The 25,580-nt window shown below is 54.2% G+C and overlaps 1 protein-coding gene across 1 annotated transcript; it reads left to right on the top strand.

Moving 5' to 3' along the window:
* The first annotated feature begins 5,625 nt into the window (after nucleotides 1-5,625).
* Nucleotides 5,626-19,939, top strand: PTGDR (prostaglandin D2 receptor). Its single transcript, XM_025181326.2, has 2 exons — nucleotides 5,626-6,494; nucleotides 16,416-19,939. The coding sequence occupies exons 1-2, from the start codon at nucleotides 5,688-5,690 to the stop codon at nucleotides 16,611-16,613; spliced, it is 1,005 nt and encodes a 334-aa protein (XP_025037111.2). The 5' UTR covers nucleotides 5,626-5,687; the 3' UTR covers nucleotides 16,614-19,939.
* Nucleotides 19,940-25,580: the final 5,641 nt, after the last annotated feature.

Here is a 25,580-nt window from a genome sequence, read left to right on the forward strand (position 1 = left end):
GGGAGAGGCAGCTGACGTGCCAGCACTTGATAGCCTCTTGGCCAAACCAGTCAGGATCCCCTGGCAGAGGTGCCAAGATCTACCTGGTGACCACTTGTGACGTAGTGGGGGTACCTGGCTGGTTTCTATGCTGCTGGCTCTGGGGTAACCCCCACTGGCTGCCGTGGGTACCACGACACAACAAAACAGGATGAGTCACTATGCAAACGAGTATGGCCAGCCACCCCCCATGGAGAGGAACAAAGGAAGGTGGATGCTGCCCTGGCTGGGGGGCAGGGCGGGAAGAGGGTTAGTGAGTTCCTGTCTGGAAAGCAGGGGAGAAGGAGCTGGGGAGGGGGGCTGGGACTCCCCTATCTCAAGGGGAGCACTGAGGCCTCTTAGCCCCAGTTCCTGTAACCAGATTACATCTGTGCTATGCTGTATCCTGGAGGAGCAATAAACCACCCTCAATTCCACTGGCTGCTGGAGTCTGTTTGTGCCATTTCGGGGTGCAGGAGACGGGGGACCCCAACGCGCCGTCACACCACTACACTAGTGCAAAGCCGCTCTGCAGCAGTGCAACTCCGTGTGTAGCTAGGCCCACCTACGAGCCTAGTTGCTAGGAGGGGGTATGGCTAGATTGGTGCTAGCCATGGCTTGTAGCAGTTGTGCCTATACTGGCAGGGGTTTTCACTGATCCAGCCACGCCGTCGGCAACGCACACAGCACACGGGACAAACAAGGTCTGCTTCCCTATCTGTGTCCCAAGGGCTACAATTACTCGGATCTTCGAAACAGTCTGGGCTTGATCCCAACCAAAGAGAGAAACAACAGAACGCTTTTGTCTCCTCCACGATTCCGGAGCACAGTCTCAGCAGGAGTCAGTTATCTGTGTAACTCTTCAGCAGGGGTACATAAGCTGCGGATCTGCTCTCTCCCCAGGCTGCAAAGGAGAGCAAGAAATGCACTTTATGCTGTCCAAACCACTTCCCTTTTCAGCAGAAACCATATGGCCAAACAACAGGCTGGGCGGTTTTAGGAGCGGCTTGAGCCGACATGCTTTACCCAGCTGGATGTTGCTGAGGTCTTCGGGAGCAAGGAATGCAGGATCTGGTCCTAAATATGCAAAATATTTATGATAGCCGAGTTTCACATAAGCATAAATACATCATCTAGTCTGGACATTAGCAAGCAGACAAGAAGAGAAAAATGTGTTCTTCAGAAAAACATTTTCTGTTCTTCATCTAAAAGATGCTGGCATGTTGTCTCGTTGTCCAGCTTGCTTGGCAGCACTCTAGAATGTTGGATGTTTCCTTTTAAGAGTTGGATGCTCTGTTCGCCTTTGGAAGATTTCATGTGCAGCATGTTCACACTGCAAATTGGGGTTTTTTTCCCTTTTGTTTCCTCCTTCAGGCCCACGTTCAGGAAAGTGTGGAAGAGCGGTGGTGGCCGGGAGGGTCACTGCATGAGTCTGTATCTGCCAAAACAACAAGGAGTCCTGTGGCATCTTAAAGCCTAACAGATTTAGTCAGGCATCAGCTTTCATGGGCAAAAACTCACTTCCTCAGATGCATGGAGGGGAAATCACAGAGGCAGGCATATATATGCAGGAGAAATCTGTTAAACTTCAAGGTGCCACAGGACTCCTCATTCTAAGAGCAGCATACTTTCCTGAACAGAGGCCTTATCTTGTTTCTACCACAGAAATTACAGGGCAAGAGGGACCATGAGGCAGGACTTAGACTATCCCTGACATGTTTGTCTAACCTGTTCTTAAATTCCTCCAGGAACAGGGATTCCACAACCGCCCTATGCAGCCAGTTCCAGTGGGTAACAAGTTAGAATTACAAGTTTTTCCTAAGAGCCCATCTGAACCTCCCTTGCTACATACTAAATCAATGATTTCTTGCCCTATCTCCAGTGGACATAGAAAACAACTGATCACCAATTCCTTTAGTAATAGAGATGTAGCCGTGTTAGTCTAGTTGAAACAAAAAACAGGAGGATGTAGCACTTTCAAGACTAACAAGATGGTTTATTAGATGATGAGCTTTCGTGGGCCAGACCCACTTCCTCAGATCAAATAGTGGAAGAAAATTGGCACAACCATATATACCAAAGGATACAATTGAAAAAAGTGAACACATAAAAAGGACAAATCAACAAAGGAGGTGATTAGCTCACAGACATTTACCTCCCCCACTCATCCCCCCTCTGTTCTGAAATTTGATTTGTCCTTTTTATGTGTGTTCACTTTTTTCGATTGTATCCCTTTGCTATATATGGTTGTGACTATTTTCTTCCACTATTTGATCTGAGGAAGTGGGTCTGGCCCACGAAAGCTCATCCCCTAATAAACCATCTTGTTAGTCTCGAAAGTGCTGCATAGTCCTGTCTTTTGTTTCAATTTCTTTACAACACCAGTTACTTCTCATGCAGCGGCAGCAGCTGGGAACTGTCGATGAATCTTGCTGACCCCTGCAGGGTTCTTGTTCCTTTCGCCCCGCCCGGCTGCTCCGGGTAAAGCTGTGCCGCAGGGTAAGCGCTGTCCTGGGGCAGGTTGAGGGAGAGGGCAGCGCCTCCCTTCGCTCAGGGGGGTCTCACGGGCCAAATCCTTCCTTCTCGTGCCAGACCCAGGAAAAGCCCGGATCGACACAGTCCACGGCTCCCCCCCAGCTTCCTAGCAGGCAACTTCCCTCCTGCTGGGCTTTCAAGAGCCCCTCGGGCGCTCTCCGAACCAGCTCCAGCCCGCCCCGGCGAGAGGCCAGCGAAGCGTCCGGGGTCACAGAGCTCCGAGCCCCGCAGCCCGGCAGGCGGGCGGAGCGGGTGGAGGCGTCGCTGCTCCGGAGAGACCCGGCCCGCAGCGGGCTGCCCCGGGGATGCGGGGAGGAGCCAGGGCGGAGCGGCCCAGGCCGGGAGCGAAGGCGCGTTCACTCCCCCCGACGGGGGCTGCCGGACCTCGCCCTGCCGCCAGCCGGGCTGCTGGCGCGGGTCCTGCGCGCTTCTGCGGAGCCGCCGCCCCACTTAGCCCAGGGGGCCGAGCGACGGACGGACACGGGCCCCCACGCGCGGGCGGAGCAGCTTCTCGGGCGGGTCCGACCCCCGGGGCGCCTCTTCTCTGCCGGGCACCCAAAGGAGACTGTCCCCTGCCAAGGTGCCCCGGGGCTGCAATTCCCGGGCACCCTCCCTCCCGTCTGCTCCCCCGCATCCCCCAATCCCAGCCCCTGCACCGCCCTCTCCGCCCCCTTCCGCACGCACCCCCCAACCCCGGACCCTGCACCGCCCTCTCCGCCCCCTTCCGCACGCACCCCCCAGCCCCGGACCCTGCACCGCCCTCTCCGCCCCCTCCCGCATCCCCCAGCCCCGGACCCTGCACCGCCCTCTCCGCCCCCTCCCGCACCCCCCAGCCCCGGACCCTGCACCGCCCTCTCCGCCCCCTCCCGCACCCCCCAGCCCCGGACCCTGCACCGCCCTCTCCGCCCCCTCCCGCATCCCCCAGCCCCGGACCCTGCACCGCCCTCTCCGCCCCCTCCCGCATCCCCCAGCCCCGGACCCTGCACCGCCCTCTCCGCCCCCTCCCGCATCCCCCAGCCCCGGACCCTGCACCGCCCTCTCCGCCCCCTCCCGCATCCCCCAGCCCCGGACCCTGCACCGCCCTCTCCACCCCCTCCCGCACCCCCCAGCCCCGGACCCTGCACCGCCCTCTCCGCCCCCTCCCGCATCCCCCAGCCCCGGACCCTGCACCGCCCTCTCCACCCCCTCCCGCACCCCCCAGCCCCGGACCCTGCACCGCCCTCTCCGCCCCCTCCCGCACCCCCCAGCCCCGGACCCTGCACCGCGCTCTCCGCCCCCTCCCGCACCCCCCAGCCCCGGACCCTGCACCGCCCTCTCCACCCCCTCCCGCACCCCCCAGCCCCGGACCCTGCACCGCCCTCTCCACCCCCTCCCGCACCCCCCAGCCCCGGACCCTGCACCGCCCTCTCCACCCCCTCCCGCACCCCCCAGCCCCGGACCCTGCACCGCCCTCTCCATCCCCTCCCGCACCCCCCAGCCCCGGACCCTGCACCGCCCTCTCCGCCCCCTCCCGCACCCCCCAGCCCCGGACCCTGCACCGCCCTCTCCGCCCCCTCCCGCACTCCCCAGCCCCGGACCCTGCACCGCCCTCTCCGCCCCCTCCCGCACTCCCCAGCCCCGGACCCTGCACCGCGCTCTCCGCCCCCTCCCGCATCCCCCAGCCCCGGACCCTGCACCGCGCTCTCCGCCCCCTCCCGCATCCCCCAGCCCCGGACCCTGCACCGCCCTCTCCACCCCCTCCCGCATCCCCCAGCCCCGGACCCTGCACCGCCCTCTCCGCCCCCTCCCGCATCCCCCAGCCCCGGACCCTGCACCGCCCTCTCCGCCCCCTCCCGCATCCCCCAGCCCCGGACCCTGCACCGCGCTCTCCACCCCCTCCCGCACCCCCCAGCCCCGGACCCTGCACCGCCCTCTCCGCCCCCTCCCGCATCCCCCAGCCCCGGACCCTGCACCGCCCTCTCCGCCCCCTCCCGCACCCCCCAGCCCCGGACCCTGCACCGCCCTCTCCGCCCCCTCCCGCACCCCCCAGCCCCGGACCCTGCACCGCGCTCTCCGCCCCCTCCCGCACCCCCCAGCCCCGGACCCTGCACCGCGCTCTCCGCCCCCTCCCGCACCCCCCAGCCCCGGACCCTGCACCGCCCTCTCCACCCCCTCCCGCACCCCCCAGCCCCGGACCCTGCACCGCCCTCTCCACCCCCTCCCGCACCCCCCAGCCCCGGACCCTGCACCGCCCTCTCCACCCCCTCCCGCACCCCCCAGCCCCGGACCCTGCACCGCCCTCTCCATCCCCTCCCGCACCCCCCAGCCCCGGACCCTGCACCGCCCTCTCCGCCCCCTCCCGCACCCCCCAGCCCCGGACCCTGCACCGCCCTCTCCGCCCCCTCCCGCACTCCCCAGCCCCGGACCCTGCACCGCCCTCTCCGCCCCCTCCCGCACTCCCCAGCCCCGGACCCTGCACCGCGCTCTCCACCCCCTCCCGCATCCCCCAGCCCCGGACCCTGCACCGCGCTCTCCACCCCCTCCCGCACCCCCCAGCCCCGGACCCTGCACCGCGCTCTCCGCCCCCTCCCGCATCCCCCAGCCCCGGACCCTGCACCGCGCTCTCCGCCCCCTCCCGCATCCCCCAGCCCCGGACCCTGCACCGCCCTCTCCGCCCCCTCCCGCATCCCCCAGCCCCGGACCCTGCACCGCCCTCTCCGCCCCCTCCCGCACCCCCCAGCCCCGGACCCTGCACCGCGCTCTCCACCCCCTCCCGCACCCCCCAGCCCCGGACCCTGCACCGCGCTCTCCACCCCCTCCCGCACCCCCCAGCCCCGGACCCTGCACCGCGCTCTCCACCCCCTCCCGCATCCCCCAGCCCCGGACCCTGCACCGCCCTCTCCGCCCCCTCCCGCATCCCCCAGCCCCGGACCCTGCACCGCGCTCTCCACCCCCTCCCGCAGACCCTCTCAAGCCCCCAGACCCCGCACCTCCCTCTCCCCGCCCCGCAGGGCTGGGCTCTTCCCACCCCCACCCGGGGACCCTGCACCTCCCCTCCCCTCCCGCGCGGGGCCGGGCTCTCCCTGTCCCCTCCCCGTCGAGCCCCGCTCCCTCCTCCCCATCCCCGGGCCGGGGCAGGCTCGCTCTGGCCGCCCATGGAAGCCGACGGCTACCGCTGCCGGAGCAGCCGCGCCCTCGAGGGCGGCCAGTCGGCGCTGCCCAGCGCGCTGCTCTTCTCCGCCGGGCTGCTGGGCAACCTGCTCGCCCTCTACCTGCTGGGCCGGCAGCGGCTGCGGCGCCGCCGGGCCTCCGCCTTCTACCTGCTGGTGAGCGGGCTGGCGGCCACCGACCTGCTGGGCAAGTGCCTGCTGAGCCCCGTGGTGCTGGCCGCCTACGCGCGCAACCGCAGCCTGAGCGCGCTGTGGCCGGCGGCGGGCGGCGCCGCGGGGGAGCCGGGCCGCCTGTGCCAGCTCTTCGCCTTCCTCATGGCCTTCTTCGGGCTGGCGCCCACGCTGCTGCTGCTGGCCACGGCGCTGGAGTGCTGGCTCTCGCTGGGCCACCCCTACTTCTACCGGCGCCACCTGCCGCGCCGCCGCGCCGCCGCCCTGCTCCTCGGCCCGGCCGCCGCCGCGCTGTGCGCCCTCTTCTGCGCCCTGCCGCTGCTGGGCGTGGGCGCCACCGTGCAGTACTGCCCGGGCACCTGGTGCTTCATGCGCATGGCCGGCGGGCCGCGGGGCTACTCCGTGCTCTACGCCAGCCTGCTGGGCGCGCTGGGGTTGGCCATCGGGCTCTGCAACCTGGCCAGCATGCGCAGCCTCTACCGCATGGCCCGCCGGCCCCACCGCCGCAGCTGCGCCTCCGCCTGCCCCGCCGACGCCCCGCCGCGCATGGAGGAGCTGGACCACCTCGTCCTGCTGGCCCTCATGACCGTCCTCTTCGCCGTCTGCTCGCTGCCCCTCGTCGTGAGTACCGGCCCCGAGCCTGAGAGGGGAGGGGGCCCCCGACGCGCGCCCCTACCCGGGGTGGGGGCCCCCGACGCGCGCCCCTACCCGGGGAGGGGCCTGAGCCCCAGCGCGCCCCAGCAAGGGGCTTCCCATTGGCAGCAGGATCTTCCCTGGCAGCGGGATCCCGGGAGTAGCATCCCGCTCCCCTGGGGTAGCCTGACTCCCCTTCTTGCCAGGAGCTGGCTTGCCCCCTGCGTGCCCCGAGCAAGGGTCTTCCCATTGGCAGCAGGATCTTCCCTGGCAGCGGGATCCTGAGAGTAGCATCCCACTCCCCTGGGGTAGCCTGACTCCCCTTCTTGCCAGGAGCTGGCTTGCCCCCTGCGTGCCCCGAGCAAGGGTCTTCCCATTGGCAGCAGGATCTTCCCTGGCAGCGGAATCCCGGGAGTAGCATCCCGCTCTCCCGGGTGTATCCTGACCCCCTTTTTGCCAGGAGCTGGCTTGCCCCCCGGTGCTCACCTAGCCTAGGCGCACCTGTCAGCGAGGTAGGGATGCAAAATCCTGTTTAATTGGTTCACAGATCAAATGTTATATTTAACCAGTTAACTGATTAAAGGGGGTTTGGAGGGACTTGCTGGGCTGGAGTCCCCGCTTCCTCCCACCCGGGCAGCTCCATCCCGCCTGGCCAACTGGAGTCCGTAAGCATCACCCACTAACTGGTTAACCCTTCGCATCCCTCCAGTGAAGTCAGAGGAACTGCACTGGTGAGGATCGGGCCCCCTGCTATTAAAACACTAGTCTCTCCCCACACCTGCACCAAGGGGATCAAAGACAGGCAGTGAAATCCTGTCCCCACGCCAGGATTTTCCATCCTGTTTCCCCTGCTCCCTTTATATTCTTCGGGAGGCCCCAAAGGGGCTGAGAACAGCACCAGGGCCCCAATGTTAGCGGGGGTCAGGAGGAGTGGGGCTAACCCCTGTAGGCATGTGAATGAACGTGTGCAGTGGAGTGAGGGCAGATAGCGGCGGTAACTAAAAAGTTGGGGGTCACATGTTGGCATCACCCCTTCCGGAACTGCTGTCAGGGCATTGCTCTTGGGTGAGGAGGAGGGACGGCGGCCCATGGGCTGATAAGCCAGCGGAAGGCTCTGGGTACAGCTGAACGCTGACCAGGGCAGCAGCAGCGGAGGAGGGTTGTTTTACTGCCCTGCATCCTGAAATGGGTGAACAGACGAGTCCTTTGGCACTCCTGTTGACAGCCCTGAACGGCTGTGGGAAGTGATCTGCCATCTCAGCTCACAGGCGGTGCTGAGCCTTTCCTTGGGGTGAGCCTAGCACCAGGCCACCAGCGCTAAAAACTTTTTAAAGAGCACACAAAGAAGGGAAAAAGTGACATGGGAACCACCAAGTGCTTGGGTAAAGATTCTCCCCTTAAACTGTGGCTGTGCCCACACAGTGACCCTCAAAATGACACATCCTTGCTCCATTTACTCTGTAAGCTCTGCGTCTCTCCTGCTTGAATTGACTAAGAAACCCCACGTTAGTTGTAAAATGCGGGAGATGAGCCCCTTGCAGACGTCATGGTATTACCAGGAAGACTGTCATACGGTGCTTTGCTTACACTACAGAGTGATCTATTAAAAACAACTGCGTGTTTGCCGTGGTCCATATTACAGATCCAAGACAGCAAAACTTGCAAGCTGCACTTGGTGCGGAGGGAAAAAATATTATTCCATCAAAACGCAATTAGTGGTGCTCGTTTGTGCAGTTAAGGACATTTCAGTATTCAAGATTCCTTTGCCAGTGATTCACAGCTACTGAGTAAGAACAATTGAAATGGGAGATCTTAACCACAAGAAGAGACTTAATCACTGAATTCAGAGGAAAAGAAACCAAAGAAACAAAACCACATATGTAATTTTAGAGGGTATTGTGTGGCAGGAAATATCATAGAATCATAGAACACTAGAACTGGAAGGGACCTCGAGAGGTCATTGAGTCCAGTCCCCTGCCCTCATGGCAGGACCAAATACTGACTAGACCATCCCTGACAGACATTTATCTAACCTGCTCTTAAATATCTCCAGAGATGGAGATTCCACAACCTCCCTGGGCAACTTATTCCAGTGTTTAACCTCCCTGACTGTTAGGAACTTTTTCCTAATGTCCAACCTAAACCTCCCTTGCTGCAGTTTAAGCCCATTGCTTCTTGTTCTATCCTCAGAGGCCAAGATGAACAAGTTTTCTCCCTCCTCCTTATGACACCCTTTTAGATACCTGAAAACTGCTATCATGTCCCCCCTCAATCTTCTCTTTTCTAAACTAAACAAACCCAATTCTTTCAGCCTTCCCTCATAGGTCATGTTCTGTAGACCTTTGATGATTCTCGTTGCTCTTCTCTGGACCCTCTCCAGTTCCTCTACATCTTTCTTGAAATGTGGTGCCCAGAACTGGACACAATACTCCAACTGAGGCCTAACCAGTGCAGAGTAGAACGGAAGAATGACTGCTCGTGTCTTGCTCACAACACACCTGTTAATGCAGCCCAGAATCATGTTTGCTTTCTTTGCAACAGCATCACACTGCTGACTCATATTTAGCTTGTGGTCCACTATAACCCCTAGATCCCTTTCTGCAGGATCCTTCCCAGACAGTCGCTTCCCATTCTGTATGTGTGAAACTGATTGTTCCTTCCTAAGTGGAGCACTTTGCATTTCTCTTTATTAAACTTCATCCTGTTTACCTCTGACCATTTCTCTAACTTGCTAAGGTCATTTTGAATTATGTCCCTATCCTCCAAAGAAGTTGCAACCCCACCCAGTTTGGTATCATCTGCAAACTTAATAAGCGTACTATGCCAATATCTAAATCGTTGATGAAGATATTGAACAGAGCCGATCTCAGAACAGACCCCTGCAGAACCTCACTTGTTATGCCTTTCCAGCAGGACTGTGAACCATTAATAACTACTCGCTGAGAACGGTTGATCGAGTAGATTTTATATTGTTAGTATGCTTCATCCACCACACCCCAGTCATCCCTCTTTAGCTCAGAGAGGTTTAATTTAAAAAAATGACAGCATCATTTTGCAGGTAATCAATAGCCCTTTTGTTTCACCCTGCAGATTTTGAAGGAAACCATTATTTTAAAAAGAAAAGGAGCATTGTGCTTGGGAGAATGAGTTGTTACCTGTCATGCGTAACGATTTTCTTGATGGCCAAAAAATTCATAGGTTTTCAGGGTAGGGCGGCAGATGCAGTGCCAGTCTGCTTGAGCTGTGGTCCAATTTAGTCAATCAAGGAGATTTCACTGTATAAGTGAGACTAAAGTTTAGGAAGTGCAGAGAGGCATCCTTTAGTACCCAAATTACATTTGGGAACTGAGCAGAATCCCACATCTGTACACTGCAGTGCAAATTCAGACAGAGTATCACGACCAAATGTTTATACCAATAAAATTGAAATGGACTCAAAGCAAAACAAAAGAACGTGAAAGGTCTTATAGGACCACAAAAGGAAGAAAACGCACAGTTGAGGATCTTCCAATGCCTATTCAAAATGCCCTATCTCCTTATCGATGTATCTGAGTCTTGTTAGACTCTTCATTGTAAATGTCATTGCTTTTGTCTTGGGTTAGCCCATTAATGGGAAACTCTTTTAGTGGAGTTTTTAATAGGTAAATTTATAGTGGTTCTCCAAGACAATAAACATCGCTTAAGGGCTATATTTGTATATGGACTTTCCTATCCTTTTTTAGAAAAGGAGACAAATATAAAATATGATGCGTCAGGGGGTAGCCGAGTTAGTCTGTACAGGATAAACTTTAAAAAACAACAAATAGTCTGGTAGCACTTTTAGACTAACAAAACATGTGGATGGTATCATGAGCTTTCATGGGCATAGCCCGCTTCATCTGAAGAAGTGGGCTACACCCGCGAAAGCTCATGATACCATCTACATCAGTGATCCCCAACCATTTGAAGCTGCCGGGCACTAGGGGGTGTAGCTGTTCGCCTGCTGGGCGCCAGGGGGTGTGGCTGTTCGCTTGCCGGGCGCCAGAGGACGGGGACACTTGTGCACCCGGGGCGGGGCCGCGCATACGCCACACCCCCATGAGCCACGTGCCTGGGGCCAGCAACCCTATGCGCCGTGTGACCACGGGCAGGGCCACCCATTTGCAGCAAGCCTGGGGCCAGCATCCTGCAGAGCCATGTGCCCAAAGCCGGCACCACCCCCATAGCTGCGTGCCTGGGGGTGGGGATGCCAATTTGCCATGCTCCCGGGGCCAGGGTGGCCAACTCGCCATGCGCCCAGGGCCAGCGCTCCCCATGTGCCGCGTACCTGGGGAGTGGGCGGCCAATTCGCCGTGTGCCCAAGGCCGGTGCTCCCCGATAGCTGTGTACCCGGGGTGCGGGCGGCCAATTCGCCGTGAGCCCGGGGCCGGCACTCCCTATGTGCTGCACACCCGGGACGCGGATGGCTACTTCACCTCGCTCCCGGGGCCGGTACCCCTCATAGCCACGCTTCCGGGGCCAGCGCTCCCCGTGCGCCTGGGGCCGGCTCCAGTACCTTGCATGCGCTACGTGTCCGGGGCGGGGCCAGCCCCAAGCACTTGGCGAGTGCACACAAATGCCCCCGCGGGCGCCATGGCGCCCACGGCACCGTGTTGGGGACCACTGATCTCTATGTTTTGTTAGTCTATAAAGTGCTACCAGACCATTTGTTGTTTATAAAATATGATGTTGCATGGAGCTCTATGGGTGGCATGTACCTCCTGATAGAAATGTTGTTATGACCCAACGATACAAGTTAAAATTGGCAGAGACGGTTTAGCAGGCTCGGGGCAAAGAAGATAAAGCCCATTAGCTGCACAAAAGTACCACAATCTCCCCTTCAATAGAAACAGTGGCTAAAGACATAGAGCATAAGTCCAGATCTAGTCAAAGTAAAAAGTGGGCATGGTCTGTTTCATATAAATAGTGATTACTAAACTTAGAAGTGGAAGTCAACACACATGCTGATGTGTTTACACGTTTCAATTTTTTCCCCACCCATTTTCTATTATTATTACTTATTTGTAACATGGTAGCTCCCAGGACCCCTACAGACCAAGAAGACAATCCCCATCCCAAAAAAATTATAGTCTAAGTACCTAGAATCACAGAACCACAGGATAGAAGGCACTGTAAGCAATGTTCCTGCTAATCTTTTCCCCCCCGGGTGGATTTTTCCATTCGCATGTGGAATAATTTTTTAATGTGCACCAAGGCATGCATGAATGTGCACCACCAAGTAGAAACAAAAACTAGCTGTAAGCACTCTGATAATCAGCTGGGCGGCATCTGACTCTCTCCTTAGTGGCTACACAAGCACACAACTTACAGGGGACAGAGACTGCAAGAGTCATCTAGTGTCTAACACCCTTATTGTACACCACTTCTGCACCTCACCTGGAGTCTTCATGCCTGTACAGGCGAAAACAAAATGGCACCAGACTTTAAAGATATTTAGGCACCCACCTGTACTGTTAGGTACCTAACTTGTCATGGGAGATAGGTACGTTTATCTCATTAGGTGCCTCTGTATCTAAATACCCTGACAACTCGGATCCCACGAGATTATTCATGATGCCAGCCTCCAGTCCAACTCTACCTGATTCTGAGCTCATTTATATCACAGAAAAGCCTGTGTAACTCCAACAAAGTCAATAGAAGTATGCTGGATTTGCTCTGATGTAACTGAGGGGTTTGTCTACCTGTGGAGTAATGTAGGAACAGCTGTTGCAGCCTGCTTCCACCTGTAGAGAAGAACCTAAGAACATAATAGTGATAGAGATGCAACCGTGTTAGTCTGGTCTAAGCTCTGTCTTTTGTTTCAGCTAAGAACATAATGGAACTCAAAGGTGATATGTTCCTGTGTCCACAAGGGGGCAGCCTTGCCACACAGTCATTGTAATATTAAAAACCTTACAAAACAAGGAACAGCCCACAAAAGCTCAGGCTCCCATGGACGTGTTTTGTTAGTCTTTAAAGTGCTACCAGACTATTTGTTGTTTTTTAAGTTTATCCTGTACAGACTAACTCGGCTACCCCTCTGACGCGTAAAAAACAAGGAATAGTCTTGCAGCACCTTAGAGACTAACAAAACATGTAGCTGGTATTGTAATACTAAAACGTGAGAACGCAGAAGTATTTCTTTCTCGTTAATATTGTGTAATTTTTTTTCAAAGCAACCTGCAACTTTCAAGACGTGCAGAAATGCAAACCGTTAGTTACTATAAAAACAACAGAGAGAAGACGAGAGAGGGAGGGAGGTAAAGATATTGGGTCAACTTCTATCTGCAAAAAGTCTCAGAGGAGTCGCCCTGCTAGTCTATAACTTTAAAAACAACGAGCAGTCCTTTGGCACCTTAGAGACTAACTAAAGTATGAACTGGAATAGAAATAACAGAAACCAGGTATTATATAACAGAGAAGACAGGGAGAGGGGGAAAGTACCTGCCGATTGCTGGACTGGTACTAATGAGGCTAATTAATTAAGTGGGCTGGAAATGTCCCATCCTTAGCTTTGGATGTAAACATACAGTGGTAAAGACAAGGAAGACTGGCTCCCCACCCCCTTCTTCTCTGTTATAAAGTACCTGGTTTCTCTTCTTTCTACTTCAGCTCATCATCTGATGAAGTGGGTTTTGCCCACAAAAGCTCATGCTACTGTATACTTTGGTTAGTCTCTAACGGCAATGTCTACACTAGGAAATTATTTTGAAATAACTTATTTCAAAATAACTCTTGAAATAACTATGTGGAAATACACTTATTCCCCAAGGAGGCAGGAGTTATTATTGGAGTTACTATTTCGAAATAACCAACTCCTTATTTTGAAATAACGGGCTTGGTAGGGTAGTTGCTCTGCTTCTGATTTCGAAATAAGATGAGTTATTTCAAAATACCCCCCTAGTGTAGACATGCCCTAAAATGCCACAGGACTGCTTGTTGTTTCTTTTGGCGAGAGAGAGAAGTTTTCGAGCTTTGCAGACCTGAGGAAGAGCTTGGTAGAGCTCAGTTTTTTCTCTCTCTCTCTGCTCTTCCCTCCCAACGGCAGTTCGTCCCATCAACGATATTACCTCCCACTCACGCACAGCCTATCTCTCTAGTATCCTGGGACTGACATGGCTACAAGGACACTGCATATAAAAACAAGTGCACTTATGAAAAACTTAAAAACAACAAAGAGTCTTTCAGCACCTTAGGGTACATCTACACTGCACGGCTATTTCAAAATAAACTATTCCAGAATATTTATTCCGAAATAGATTATTTCAAAATAGCACATCTGCACTGCAGGGAAGCCTCAAAACTAGTCCGAAGCAGGCTTCCATAATGTAGACATGCTATCTCGATTTACAGCCCCAGGAGGAATAACTTAGAATGGCCCTAGTGAGGGGCTATTTCAAAATAGCAGCAGTGCAGCGTCTAAACGCGCCTTATTTCAAAATAGCTATTTCAGAACTCTTCAGAGGGGTAGCCGAGTTAGTCTGTAACAGATAGATGGTATTATCAGATGAAGAAGTGGGTTGTGCCCACGAAAGCTCATGATACCATCTACATGTTTTGTTAGTCTATAAAGTGCTACCGGACCATCTTTTTTTTTTTCTTGTTTCAGAATAGGCGTTATTCCTCGTAAAATGAGGTGTACAGATTTCGGAATAAGTCTGTTATTTTGAAACTATTTCAAAATAATGGAATGGCTGTATAGACGCTCACATTGTTATTTCAAAATAAAGCTAGTTATCTCAAAGTAACGGTGCAGTATAGACGCACCCTTAGAGACTAACAAAACATGTAGATGGTATCATGAGCTTTCATGGGCACAACCCACTTCTTCAGATGAGTGGAGTTTAAGGGGTCCAGTTTTCTAATAAATAGCACAGAGAAGGGATGGAGGAGCGGATGAGGAAGAAAGAAGAAAAAAAGGGGAGAGAAATCTCAGTTAGTGTCTTTGCTAAATGAAGCTGATAAGAATACTTAGTACCCACTTTAAGTACCCTTTGTTTGGTTTTTGATATCACTAGGATGTGGAATGTAGCAGGCCATGCAGCCAATGTCTTTGTTTAGACTTCTATTGTAGGAATCAAATTTGTAAATGAAATTAAGTTCTGTAGCTTCCCTGTCAAGCTGGCTTTTGAAATTGGTTAGAAATAATACGGTGACTTTCAGATCCATTAAGGAGTGGCCGGGCAAGTTAAAAAGTTCCCCAATAGGTTTCTGTGTGTTTCCTTTTCAGATATCTGATTTGTGTCCATTAATTCTTTCTCGTAGAGACTGTGCAGTTTGGCCAGTATCCATGGCAGAGGGGCATGGCTGGCACTTGATGGCACAGACCACATTGGTGGCTGTGCAGCTGTACAAGCCTCTGATGTGTTGGTTTATGTGGTTAGCTCCTGTGATGACGTCGTTTGTGTAGATGCGTGGATAGGTTGGGCACCGGGGCTGATTGCTGGGGTGGGTTCCTGGGTGATTACGATGGAGGTGTGCTGCGTGGTTACTGGAAAGAATTTGTTTGAAGTTCAGGGGTTGTCTGTGGGTGAGGATTGGCCTTTTCCCCCAACATCTGAGAGAGTGAAGGGTCGTTTTCCAGGATAGGTTGTAGATGGCTGTGGAGAGGTTTAAGTTGGGGGCTGTAGGTGATGACAAGTGATGTTCTGTTGTTTTCTCTTCTTGGCCTCTCTTGACGTAGCTGATGTCTGGGCACTCCTCTGGCTCTGTTAATCTGTTTTTTCACTTCTCCGGGTAGGTATTTCAGTTTTAAGAACGCTCTACATAGATCCTGTAGGTGTTTGTCTCTGTCTGTGGGATTGGAGCACATTTATGGTTCTGGATTAGGTGCGTTGGCAATCTCAGAAATACCAGGCTTCATTTTCTTTCCCTCCCCAGCTCAGTACTGCTGCAAATCTAGCCTGGGGACACTGAGGCACAGATCAGTTTGGAGTAACCTGTTTATTTCCATCTTATGAAGCAGGCTTTACACGTCTTTTATTTGGCACCTTTATTTGCATTCATGTAGGAAGGGCAACTCTGTCCGCTCCGATCTACATGTCGGCTACTAACATCCAAGCCCCGGGACCAGAGGCCTGTAATAGGGATGGAACAAGGGCATTGATTGGTAGCCAGCACACAGCAAGAAATGCAGAGCCCCTTTCTGCTCCCACACCAGTGCAATGCCATAGATTTCAGTGGGGTTAGTCACGATCTACCCCCACACGACATAGGTCAAAATCAGGCTGGTTTCCTCATGGTACCATTAGTTTATCAAAATCAGTCTGTTAGCTGTCAAAGCCAGCTCACGTACCTGAGCTATATTCTGCTATGCTCACCAGTGAGTGCGTTTGCAGTCTGTTACTCAGGACCAGCTCCTCACTTGGCCAACTGAGAATCTGGCCCATGAAACGTAATTATGGGCACAGCAGTGTTGCCTGTTAGGTGTGCACTTACGTGGCCACTCACGAGAGATTCGGATACCGCCCGGCTGATTAGCAGAGCTCCCACAATGTCCACAACTAGGTTTTTGTCTCTACTGGTGGTGCACATTCACACGTGCCTCTGTGCACTGAGAAAAAATTATTCCACACATGGATGGAACCATTCTGCACATGGTTGGAAAAGATTAGAGGGAACATTGGAGCACAGGAACTGTTAGTTTGTTGCCTGGTCCCTGATTGCTTAGTGTTGGATTCATCTGCCTTCCCAGTGGGTTTTAGTTAAGCTTGATGTCGGGCTAAGTGAAGTGCAGTCTCAGAACAAAACGTGCTGATTCAGTGTGGAAAAGCAGTTGAGGCCGTTAATTGAATTTAGGGAGTTTACTCGAGTCTTTTCCAAAGTGTTACATGTTATGGCCAGCACTCGGCTTTTAGGTTTTATACTTACATCTTTTTATATTTAAAACAGGTTCGTGCTTACGTCGGAGCGTTTGCTGCTGACTTTAATGAAAATGCCGACCTTACAGCCCTGAGGTTTTTATCGGTGAACTCCATTGTGGACCCCTGGATTTTCATCATTTTCAGGACTTCAGGTTTTCGCAAGGTCCTTCATAGGGTCTGCAGAAGACTGAACTCTAAAAAAGCCGCACCGCCTCAGCTTCTCTGAACTAGCCACCGAAGCGGCAGTGGTGACGAATGTGGTTGCTTCCTTTCGTAACGTGAACGGGAAGACTCTTGATCCAGTAATTGTTTACAGAGTCAAGTGGATCTCAGGAATGATGCCAGATGTGGTGATTGTGACATGTGGATCATCTCTAAACACTGTAAAATAATATAGCACTGTGTTCCGGGGCAGGTAGAGTGCCTTAGTTGTTCTGCTGTGTGCGTGTGTGTGTGTGCGCGCACTACAGAGGGGGACATGGTCCTCTGTTATTGCGTGTTTGCCTTTCTAGTTGCAGACTGGAAGTGAAAGTGTGTGGCTCAGGCAAATAACCGTGACTCTTACGAAGCGACCACGCGCTGCTTTCCAGAGAACTTGGATGACAGGACAAATCATGTGTTTGCGGGATAAAGCGCTGCCCTTTGCTTCTCGGGCCCGATTCACCGCTCCTCTCCGAGCAAGGCCCCGATCTCTGCATGGGCGAGCCCTGATGTCTTTGGGATTTCTCATTGATTTCAACAGGCTGCAGGCAGGCAGATACATCTGCCCACTCGGGGATGTGAAAGGCTAGCCGGTTATCTGGTTAGTGGGCAAACATCACCCTAAACGGTTAACCCTACCAATTCTGGTTAACCAGTAACCAGTGGGGACTGGAGGAGCGCCCTGCTTGCCATGGGCAGGGGGCTGCTCTCATCTGCAGCAGCCTCTGTCCATGGGGAGCCTGGGTGCTTGCAGGCAGGGATGGGCACCAGGAAGCAGTGGCAGCCACAGCCCCTACATGAGGGATACGAGCCAGCCCCAGCGTGGGGGTCAGAAGCTGGATGCAGCCCCAGCTGGGAGCTGGGGGCCAGTCACAACACTGGGCTGGGGGTGAGAGCCTCATGGGCTGGGGGTTCACCGGTGAAGCGTTAGGTCCACCTGACGTTTAACTGACCAACTGGGAATTTACATCCCTGCTCCCCGCAGGGATCGGCTTAGAGGCTCCAGGCCAAAATCAGGACTCACCCAGGTCTGTCAGGGAGAAATAAAGCTCTTTGTTCTGAAATGAAACACAAGCCGCCTCCAGTCATTTGTCTTGTGGCTGCTCCCCAAGCCCTCCGACGAGTCGATGTCATCGCCCAGTAGCCGAAGAGCGTTCCATTCGCAGGACGTGCGGCATCAGGTCGAGCCGCTGTTTTTCTATGGGCTTGGTTGCCTGGTGGCATCAGCGCCTGGTAGAACTCGCGTGAGGCCTCGCACGCGGCTCCCGCGTCCACGCAAAACCCGCTAGCCCCTGGCCACTCAACAAGTGGCCCGTTCGTTTGTGGCCTGCGGGTAGGCTTGCTAGGTGTCTGGTATTGACCCGGATAGTCTGGTATTTTCGCCTCCTGTCCAGTAAAAAAAATTCAGAAAATACCGGACACCTGGCAACCCTACACACATTCAGCAACTGGGCCCAGCCACCCCGCCCCCAGGGTCCTAGGACCTCCCTGCTTACCTGGTTCTGCAGGGAAGCTGCCTTCTGACTCCGATCAAGAAAACAAGATGGCCACCAGCAAAAAGCCTAAAGACTTTTCTTAAAGGGGCCATGCTGTTTTAATGCTGTTTTTTTTTTTTAATTTTATTTTGTTTTTGCTTAATAACTCTCGGGGTACTTTTTTTTTTCCCCTCAACAACTTTGGTTCCCCCCCCCCTTTTTTTTTTCTCCTCGGCAGAATTTTTTCCCTGGTGTTTTTTTGCAGAGGGGGTGGTTCCGTATTTTTGGTTAAACCATCTGGCAACCCTGCTCGCGGGGCGGGTTGGGTTTACAGGGGAGCCCAAGACATGGCTCAAGTCCTGCTACGCTGGTTGAGTTTCACATACAAGGCCTTTTCCTATCTTGACTGGAGAGGCTGATGCAACCGAAGGTCTCCAAGGTAGCTCTTCGGGCATCCCCGTCTGAACACGTGGAACAGTTTCCAATTCTGGCTGCCTTACAAGGGTGAATAAACCAGGTTCTGACCCCCCTTTTGGGTTCCCAATGGCTTTGGAATTTTATGCTTCACTTAGTTGGGGCTTTACGTCGGGACTGATTAGTTCCCGGGTGTGTTGCTCTTCACCAGGAGTTTGTTTTAAAAGCCCCCACGGTGGGCCAGGAACTGCCACCCTGCCACGAACCAAACTCAATGAGAGGTTTCTTTGTGCCCCGGAGCTCCAGGGACATGTCAATTGGTCCCACCACTGCTCCTCTGTTGTGCCGTCTTTCTGAAGGGCCTAAAAAAATCACTCCTCACCTTTCTGAATGTTACGGCGCGTTCCATCCCAGAGATGGCAGCATTGCCCCAGTTGGGGAAATGGTACAGCCGGCAAACCCCCTTCTAGTGCAGTGTTTCCAGATTCAACGGAAATCCGACGGCCTCTCCACGGTAATAGACGCTGGGGGCCCCGGCCGTGCAGTCCTGCCTGCTACAAAATGTAGCTTGTATTTGTGTGGCTGACCTCCTGTCCTGGCTAGCTCAGCCCTTTCTTGACAAATGCCTAGGCTCAGAGGTGATCACTCATAAAAATCCAGCCTAGCGTGAGTGCGAGCGCGTGCAATTTCAGCTCAGAGCACCTTTTTGTTACCCAAAACTTGGAAAAAATCAAATTGTCACCGTGCTGGGGAGTGAAACAGCCACAAGACCGCAGCTCTGGAGGGCAGCAAATCCCAAGTCATGGTGTAAGGCCTGACTGGGTGTTCTCCTTGGGTCTATTAAAGCTTGCTTGCCCTGGGGTGTACTTCCGTACCAGGGGCAAGATCATTCAAGGGCCAAACGGAGGCCACCAGTACATTGAGGATCTGAATTGGCTTACATGGAAAGACACTTGTTGATTTCAATGGGCTTTGGATCTGGCCCTCTTTGAAGCCCACGAAGAGCCGTCAGTCTCTGTTTCTGTACACTGCACCCTGTTGTACAGTTACGGCACCACAGTGCATTGAGTGGTTTCACTTTCTGGATGGTAATGGATACCAGAGAGAGGAAATATTGACCATTTACACTGGATTTGTCATTGCATAGAAAAGTTTAATGGGCTGGTGTCAGCAAGCGCAGAAATGTTGGGGGTAAAATTCATGGTAAGTGTAGCTTAACCACTGTCGGGGTTGGGATTGTCGGTGGCCAAGCCTAGTGGTTAGCGACTGGGCGCAGGAGGATCATGTCCAGTCACTGGCCATCGGACAGAAGCCAGAGTAGGTCAGTCACTAGATCAGAAGGGGGCTAAGCAGCAGTCAGACAGAACCCAATTGTGCAGACATCCTGTGCCTCTTGGTTTAAATAGGAAGCGGTGACCAATCAGAGCTGCTGGTGTTCCTCCAATCAGGGCCCAAAGCTGCCTCTCTCATGTAGCATGCGGTTTCACGGTGTCTCCACTCCGTCAGTGGTCGCAAGCTGCTGGCTGAGAACAGGGTGCAGCAGCGTGGGAACCCCGCAGACCCATGTTCAAGACCTGCAGGGTCACGACACACACACACACAGAGGGCTAGATGGTTGGCCTCATGCCATCTCCTGTGTCGGGGTGTGCTGGGAGCATCCGGCATCTCAGCCAGAGCTCCGTGCACCCCCATGATCTAAGGCTGGTGTAACAGAGCTGTGATCGCTCCGTGTGATTTAGCGCATCTATGGACTCTACCTCAGGGGCTGAATTAGCTGCCAACATGTTAACATGCCCCCTATGCCACGCCCTGCACTGAGCAGCCTGGCTGGACCCGTGGTGCCGAAAATTGGTGGTATCCTCTTACCAGCCACGCTCCCCCTTGTTCTGCTTGTGCTTCTGGATCTGTAAGCCACATTGTTTTGTCCCCCTTTGGCACTTGGCGGGCTTGCTAGTTACATCACTTTACACTCTCGCCCATTTTCTAACTCACGTTCTAACTTACGGTACCGGGGAATTTGGCCTGGACACTAATCTAGGACTTTGCGCCACCGAATTTAACGAGGGCTGCCAATTTCCCCGAGCTGACGAACCAGATGCCATGTGCAGCATCGGCGTCTGGTCCGTCTGTCCAGGAAAGTTGGCAAACCTAAGTTTAACCCAAAGTTTCTCCTGATTGCTTAGGGCTGTAAATTTGAGACGTCAGCACCAGTTTAGTTAAACCAATGCAACCCCCTTGTGGGCACTCTTTTTTCTCTTTGAAAGCGAGCTTGTTTTAATTTCAAAAGCTAGCCCAAACGAAGCCACTCGTCAATAGAAATAAGAGCCCACAACAGGGTTTGCCCCCGCATAACTAAAATGGGTTACATCCACATCTTAGATTAAGTTTGACGCAAGCTTCCTGTGTAGGCAAAGCCTCAGCTCAACACTGGAAGTGGCACAGTTGTTTGGAATCTTCCCTCCTTTGGAAAGAACATGGGATATTTGTTAGCGAGACAAGACAGCCGGAGGTAAACAAGGAACTGGCAGCGGGAACGAAGAACTAAATAAGAAATGAACAAATCAAGCCAGTTGGTATTTTTCTGTCTTTGAGCCCAAGGAGAAACCTAACAACTTTTTGAAGTTTTTCTTCACTCAGCACACAGTCAACCTGTGGAACTCCTTGCTAGAGGATGTGGTGAAGACCAGGAAACAGGGTTCAAAAAAGAGCTAGATAGATTCATGGAGGTTAGGTCCATCAATGGCTATTAGCCAGGATGGGTAGGAATCGTGTCCCTAGCCTTTGTCTGTACATGGGTGACGTGCGGATTACCTGTTGTGTTCCCTCCTGGGGCATCTGGTATTGGCCACTGTCGGCAGACAGGATACTGGGCTGGATGGTCCATTGGTCTGACATCTATGCCTTATTGGTCTGACCCCCTTCTTATATTTATGTTCTTATCTTCCCCATTACTGTAGACACAGATACTCCGTGGCCGGTGATCCACTGCAAATTCTGAAGCCTCACCCGGCTATTTAGAACTACATTAGCTTCCAGGAAAATTATCTCCGCTGCATGCCAAAGCAACAACAAACCCAAACAAAAACCCCCGCAGCTTGCAGGGATAGCAATTAAGGATGTAAATATTAGAGAGATGTGGGGGGTAGCAGGAAGGAAATCGCTGAACGGTGGCAAGAGGCTGCAGAGCACGGTCTGTATTGAAAACTTTATCATTAGGTTGGCCAGACATTGACTTCACTTTTGCTTGGACACAGCTAAGGAGGAATTTGGCCTCTCGCTAGTAATACACACCCAGTCCAGCAAAACCCATCAGCCCAAGGGACTCGGCCTGTGCTTAAATGTAGGTACTTGCTTAAATGCTTTACTGAATTGGGGCAGTGATTATAAGAGCGTTGCTATAGTGGACAGAGGTACCGGTTGTAGACACGTGACTCGGTATAGCTATTTGGAAAGGGGGTAACTCCTAGTTCTGTGGCTCTTGAGTACAGTCAAAACACCTGTTTGTAGAGATATCTCTGATGATGAAAAGCGCTATGCACCACACACAATTAACTTGCCCTTCCTCTAAAAAGCTCAGCGCCGAAATAAACAAATTCCCCCCGTTAGAGGAAAATAATTCCCTGGCACATTCACATCAATTCGTCCACCTGGCACGAGGCAGCCTTCTGCAAACGCCCCAGCCGAGAAGCGTCTCCCTACACGGAGGAGCGGTTTGGAACCGGCGTTATTGACGAACCTCGTGGACGAGCCACGTGCGAGGTTCCCACGTGCGAGGTTCTCACGTGCGGGCTGAGTCAGTGCCTGATCACAAACCAGTGTCCCAGTCTAGCATAGTCTCGTGTGTGGCTTCCGTCTGTGTACACGCACGGGGCAGGAGAGGGGTGTCTCCCCAGCCCCATGTGGGCTTCCCGGACAGGACCCCGGGCGCAAAGAAAACAGGCGCTTCCCAACTGCTAGTCTCCCCTGGAGGGGTGGGGATCAGAGAGGGGTAGGTACAGCCACGGCTTCTCCTCCCTGGTGCAACTGAGCCAGTGCAAGGCACGGGAGCAGGGGACACCAGCCAGGGCTGTTCCTGGGGCATCCCCCAGAGCTTTGAGCACTGAGTCCACTTAGCTTCGAATCAGCAGCATCCAAGCCAAGGGCCCGGTCCTGTTCCTACGCTGGTGGAAAGCAAGGGGGCCCGCACAGAGGCCGGTGGCAGGACCCACAGCCAGTACCCCGTCCCATTGTAGAAAGAGCAGCCACGTTTTGTGAGCCCCCTATGAGAGAGCAGGGGGCGGGGCCTTGCCAGCTGCAGCTGGGTGTGGTTTCACAGGGTGGGCGGAACTTGGGGGGAGCTGGAGTCTGAGCTGGGCCCACATCTGTCCACTAGCTTCTGCTTGCTGCTACCTCCTCCTCCGGTGGGGCGGGCCTTCTCCCAGGGAGCCCAGCTGGGAGAGCGGCAAGTGCCAGGAAGGCAGAGAGGCTAGCCAGCTGCCCACAAACCAGACGCTCCAGCAGTCCCCGGGGGCCGGAAGGAAATGCCCACGGCCAGTCTGCAACAGGAGAGTCCGCCCTGGACGTGGGCAAGTGTGGCTAGGGACAGGACGTCCTATAGTGGAGGTCTGGGAGCACCGCTGAGAGAGCCAGAGCAGAGCAAATTGCTTAGAACCAGGGCTACTTACAGCCCAAGACTGGGGGTTCTCCACTGTAAGGCACCGAACCAGACACAAAGAGCGCTCCAGCTGCCTCTCTGGCCAGCACGAAGTCTCACAAGAACACCCCCTTAGACACCCCAGCTTTCCCTGTGTCACAACCAGCACCCCTCCTTACCCAGATGAGAGGTGATGGAACCAATCTCAACAACTCCAAACAGGTTCTCCCGGTCCCAAAGGACCAGCCACGGTCCCGGGTCAATTTATACCTCGGATCTTACCCACAAGAACCCCTGGGCCAGTCCTTTAGGAACTCTAAGGCTACGTCGACACTGCAGGCTTTTTGCGCAAGAACAACTCTTTGTGCGCAAAAACTTGCAGAGTATCTACACCGCACGCGTGTTCTAGCGCAAGTAAATTTACAGTACAGTGTCGGAAAACAAGGCTTTTTCCGGAAGAGTTATTCCTCTCCCCACGAGGAATGAGCCCTCTTGTGCAAGAGCTCTTCCACAAGAAGGCAGTGTAGACAGGCAACAGGCATTTCTTGCGCAAAAAAGCCCTATGGCTAAAATGGCCATCAGAGCTTTCTTGCGCAAGAGAGCGTCCACACTGCCATGGGCGCTCTTGCGCACAAGCACATAGCAGTGTGGACACGCTCTTGTGGAAGATTTTTTGCACAAGAACTCTTCCGCAAAACACTTCTTGTGCAAGAAGCTGCCAGTGTAGACGTAGCCTAAGGCTTTGTCTACACTGCAAGTTTTTGCGGCAGAAAAATATGCTAATGAGGGACTCATTAGCATGAGTCGCAATGTCATTAGCATATTTTATGTCAATTCTTTTTGCGCAATGGTTGGGGGTGGGGGGGTTTGCAGGAGATGCATAAGGATCTTACACAAAAGGCGGATTTTTGTGCAAAACAAAAACCCCTTGTGCAAAAAGCATCGGCAGAAAATATGCTCATGACATCCCGACTCATGCTAACGAGTCCCTCATTAACAAATTTTCTGCGGCAAAAACTTGCAGTGTGGACAAAGCGTAAAGGTTTATTAATAAAAAGTAAGAAAAGGTTGAGAGTAGGGATGTAAGCGACTAGTCCGTAGCAAAAGCTTATCAGATAATCGACTAGTCCCTCGACTAGTCACTTCCCTCCCCCTTGCTGCCTCAATCAGAGGCAGCAAGGGGGGGAGCAGGAGCTGGTGCTCGGGGGAACCAGCTTAAAAGCCAGTTCCCCCCCAGCGCCCTCTCCACAGGGGAGTAGCGGGAACCAGGCGCAAACTGGGAATCAGCTGATTCCTGGCTCTGTCCAGTCCCAGACGCTGCGACTCTGCTTTCTAAATGCTTTCGTGCCGGGTCCCCCCTGCTGCGCTTTAGCCTTTTAAATGTATTAAGGGCCAGCTGACTAGCTCTCAATCCATTTAAAAGGCAGAGCCGCAGTAGGGTTAGCACCCGGGGCCAGGAGCTAACCCCACTGCGGCTCCCCCACTGATCGACTAGTCGATGGAAAACCCATCGACTAATCGATTAGTTAATAAACCTCCCTTTAACATCCCTCGTTGAGAGTCGGCTTGTTAAAGCAAAGCACTTTCCATACATCAGTCACCACGTGCTTGATGCAGGCTCGTAGGGCTGTAACAAACGGCCGGCTTAGAGGTCTCTGGGGTACATCCTGTGTCAGGAGGGGTCAGCAAATCCTTCCGGGCCCTGGCAAAGGCGTGTCTGGAGTGAGGAGCAGGAGTGAAGACCAATGGAGGGACCCCTGGGGCCCCTTTTATAATCTTGCCCAGGTCCATCCATTGTCCTCTGCGATGGTACCTCCCAAAATGGAGCGTGTCCACGTCCTTTCTAGGCAAGCAGCCCGGGGGGACTTTGCAGCAGAATTCCTCAGGTGCCCACTGCGGCTTCAAGGCCACTGTCGGAGCAGAGTAGCTACCCTTTGCCGCGGGCGGGTGACGCCTGTTGCCGCCTCCCCGACACAACTGTCGAAACCCCAGAACCAAGCGCGTCCTCAGACCATCGCAGACAAGACTCACGCGTGTCTCTGAGCAGCACAGGCGGAACCTGCACCGCACGCGCTTTCCGTGGACACCCCGCCTAGCCCACATCGCACAGATGTTGGGGCACACGTATGACGGTGGGTAAAACAGCGACCTGCCTGTTCATACTAAAATCCAGCATCACCTGGGCGTCACCCTGCGGCTGGACCCTCAGCAGCCCTGCCTGGCATTATGGGCCATGGCCCCCTTCTCATAGGGAAACCCACAGGAGGAGCCCAGGAGAGAAACAAGAGGAGCCTCCTCCCCCCCATTGTGGAGTTTGTCCGCAATCATCCACCACCCTTCCCCTCCCGCTCCCCATAACAAGAGCTGCCCTCAAGCCCTGCAGCTCCCGGGTGTCAGAGCAGTATGGTCAGTGCAAAGCCTCCAGAAATCATGGAGAAAATCCCGCGATTTGTTCCAAAATGGCGAGACT

The sequence above is a fragment of the Pelodiscus sinensis genome, chromosome 4 (genome assembly GCF_049634645.1).
Source record: "Pelodiscus sinensis isolate JC-2024 chromosome 4, ASM4963464v1, whole genome shotgun sequence".
Taxonomy (NCBI): domain Eukaryota; kingdom Metazoa; phylum Chordata; order Testudines; family Trionychidae; genus Pelodiscus; species Pelodiscus sinensis.